Source organism: Apodemus sylvaticus, chromosome 1 (genome assembly GCF_947179515.1).
Source record: "Apodemus sylvaticus chromosome 1, mApoSyl1.1, whole genome shotgun sequence".
NCBI lineage: Eukaryota > Metazoa > Chordata > Mammalia > Rodentia > Muridae > Apodemus > Apodemus sylvaticus.
In genome coordinates, this window is record NC_067472.1 from 101,380,645 (window position 1) to 101,384,338 (window position 3,694).

A 3,694-nucleotide genomic window follows, 5' to 3' on the forward strand; every position below is an offset into this window, starting at 1 on the left:
GTGATCATCAACACACCTTGCATAGGTGTTAAAGTAGGGATTTCAGTTCTTACCACCTCTCCGATGCTCATAAACAACCAAATAATTTCATAGTCATATATTAATCAGTACACAAGCATGTGTGTGACTGTGTCTATGAATGGGAATTAAAGAAAAAATTAACATCATTTCACAGCTGTTCTTTATGACAAAGGGACAAGAATTTAAAGAATTTACATTAAGAATGTCTCAGATGCACAGACAATTACATTTTTCTTTATTTATAAAGATTCCAAGTATCCATTTGAATGAATTGTATTATCTAATAAGTGTTTAGTAATATCCAAGACAGGCTCGTGACTATAAGATAAACATTAAATAACATGATTTTCAACTTTTCAAGACAGTTTTTTTTTCCATTGAACTAATAGCCCATGCCTTCAATTCCAACACTCAGGAAACAGAGGCAAGTGGTTCTCTCAGAAGTCAAGGCCAGTCTGGTCTATACACAAGTTCTAGTCCATCCATGACTACAAAAATGATACCATGTTTCAAAAATAATTATTTCAAGTGATGTTGATGATAAATATTAACACATTACACAGATTTATCAAGAATGTTGTATATTATGCCTATAATACTAATCAGTACAATCAGACATCCTGACATTGAAATAATCAAAATGACTTTTTTTTTCTTCTTTTTTAGCCTCCTTTGGCATCCAGCCTAAGCACCTTGTATAAGCCTTGTTTGAGCTCTTTGTTCTTAAGAGCATACACCATGGGGTTCAGAGCAGGGGGAATAACATTGTGCAGCACATTCAACAGAACTGGGATGACAGGAATTGACATTTTTGCACTGTGGGTGATGGACATGACAATGATAACAGTGTAGAAGAAAAGGATTAGGATGAGGTGCGAAGTACAGGTACTTAAGGCTTTAGATGCAGCTTCTGCAGAGTTCAGCTTTAGCACAGACCGAAGAATCAAAGCATAGGAAACCATAATTAAACCAAGGTCACTCCCCATCACTGCCCAAGCCAGGAATAGCTGGTTGATGCTGTTAATTTTCCTGTCATCACAAGCAAGGCTAGTGACCCCCAGGTTAGTACAAAAACAGTGGTTGATTTGATTCCGGGAACAGTAATTTCTCTGAGCAGCCAACACAGGCACTGACATGGGAGCCACACAATTTCTGAGGGCCATAAACACAGTTGCTTTGACCACAAAAGATTCAGTAACTATTGAAGAGTATCTCAGTGGTCTGCAAATGGCCACATACCTATCTATAGCCATGCAGACAAAGATACCTGACTCCATGGCAACAAAAAAATGTATGGCATACATCTGAGCAAAGCACTCATTGAAACTGATAGCCTTAGCATTGAACCATAAGATAGCTAAAATCTTGGGCATTATAGTAGTTGCCAGGCCCATGTCCACAACAGCAAGGATGCCTAGGAAATGGTACATAGGCTGGTGTAGTGATGCCTCTTGGTAAATGACAGTCACGATAAGGGTGTTGGCAATGAGAGCCAAGACATAGAGTGTAGCCAGGGGCAGGGAGAGCCAGTGCTGCCAGCTGTGGATACCTGGAAATCCCATGAGAATGAACTCAGACACCTGGAACCTAGAGCTGTTGAAGTCTCTGAGAATCTGGAACATCTCTTGCTAGTAATAAAATAATGCCTGCTTACTAGTCCTGATTATCTGTACAACAGTGTTGGATGCAGTCTTGCCCAGGGTATGATATCAAGGGACGAGTTTCCATCTTCATCTTCTCATCCTGCTATTGACACTTGCTATTCTGATGATGCAGGAACCCTTGTACATAGCATGTTATATTTTTAATTAATCAAATCACCCACAGAATTCCTTGGTGCAGACCATGTTTTACTGCTATCACCTAATTCAGAAATAGAACATTAGAGGAAATCAGATTATGGTTAATGATCTCCCATGTCATTGACTCTGTGCATGATGAAAATAACCTGATATTTAAACATAATGGATATATTTGATTTAGCTAAGGGCTGCTTTGGAGACCTATAATATTAGACCCCAGTGAAGATTTCTATGTACACATTTTTCCTTGCTACAGTCTTAGACTGTAACATATTTTAGAACTGTTTCTACCTACACATATGAAAAACATTTATTAATAGTATGCATATATGAGCATATATTTAATAAAATACATATTTATCTTGTAACGGGAAATAAGCTAGTGTTTAGGATGTGGATACAATAGTTAAATTTTGTTTGTATTTTGGGCTGCTTTGAGTTAAATTCTGATCCTCCTACATGCTGGGTATTCTATCACTGATTTATATTTCCGAAACGGGGTGTCTCTGTGTAGACCTGGCTATCTTGGAACTCACTCTGTAAACCAAGCTGGTCTCAAACTTAGAAATCTGCCTGCCTCTTTCTCCTAAGTGCTAGGATTAGAGGAATGTGCCACTACTGCCAGGCTAAAATATTTATTGTTATGTGAAATACATTTACAACTTCACATGTGTAAGTTTATGTGAAACTAGATACATTTTAAGAAGATGAATTGCTGTGGGCAAGAGCTACACCAGTTTTCCCCTTACTCATTGATGATCAGTTTTCTCTTTTGTTGCTTGGAAACTGTCGCAGATTTTTTCAAGGTCATTACTTATTACCCTTCAATAATAAGAGTCAACATTTTTTGAGATATGATCTTACCATTTAGCATCACTGTTTTGAACCTTACTAGGTAGATTAGGTAGGCCACCAACTCACAGATTCTGTCCTCCTGAGTGCTAGAATTAAGGGCATGTGCTATCACACCAAGTAACAGTCAACTCTCAGTACATGTGTAAGCAAGTAGGAAGACCAGGGAATCCACTAACATGTTTTTGAGTTGAGAATATGAACTATATCTCCAAGATGGCTTCTTGTATCCTTAACTTTATTTTCCACATGAGATAAACATGCTCTTTATATTACCCATGTTTCCTTTATTGGTATTATTATAGGGATTAATATTGGTTTACTTGTTGTATTTTCAACATATTTTTTAAACTTCTTTGTCAAAGATTTAATATAATAATGACCAGGAAAATACTTAGGATAAATTAAATTATATTTTTCAATAAAAATTAAAATGCTTTAAATATTACACAGACTTATTTTTGCAGCAAAAGCAGACTTCTATTATGCTAAAGTTCTATAGAGATAACTTGAAACATGACTATTTCAATGTATCAATATTGAACAATATTGAAAGCATCTAATGTCCATCTTCCTTTCCAACCCTGAAGATGTTTCAAACCCTCATTTGATCATCCTCAATCTTTACAGCCCATGTTTTCCCCTCAACATGGCAGTAGACTCACCCAGCTCAGCTTTGATGTCTAAGATGTATACATTCCACCTTAGTCGAAGTATGTCTAGAAAGTAGAAAGTAAAAGATGTTGCTTCTGAAGAACCAGTAAGAACGGGCAACAAACAAATGTCCAGACTGTGATTAGCACCTCTTCTGTAGTTTCTTACTTGGCCATGATTTTCATCTGACTCCCACAATTTCCAATAATGCCTGTTTGTTTAGGAGAAATAGAAATTTTTCACCATTATCATTATCATAAACATCATCATGAAAAGCTATACAGAAATGAAATCTGAAGATTACAGGGATATCTTCTCCAAGGAACAAGAAATCATTTTCGTGACTGACTTTGATCTAGGTGAAT

General features: G+C 36.6%; 1 protein-coding gene across 1 annotated transcript; it reads right to left on the reverse strand.

Annotated features, from left to right (window-relative positions):
* Nucleotides 1–683: 683 nt before the first annotated feature.
* Nucleotides 684–1,643, reverse strand: LOC127680589 (putative olfactory receptor 56B2). Its single transcript, XM_052176151.1, has one exon. The coding sequence runs from the start codon at nucleotides 1,641–1,643 to the stop codon at nucleotides 684–686; it is 960 nt and encodes a 319-aa protein (XP_052032111.1).
* Nucleotides 1,644–3,694: the final 2,051 nt, after the last annotated feature.

Coding starts and splice junctions, on each gene's coding strand:
- LOC127680589 (XM_052176151.1), bottom strand. CDS start 1,643: ATGTTCCAGATTCTCAGAGACTTCAACAGCTCTAGGTTCCAGGTGTCT.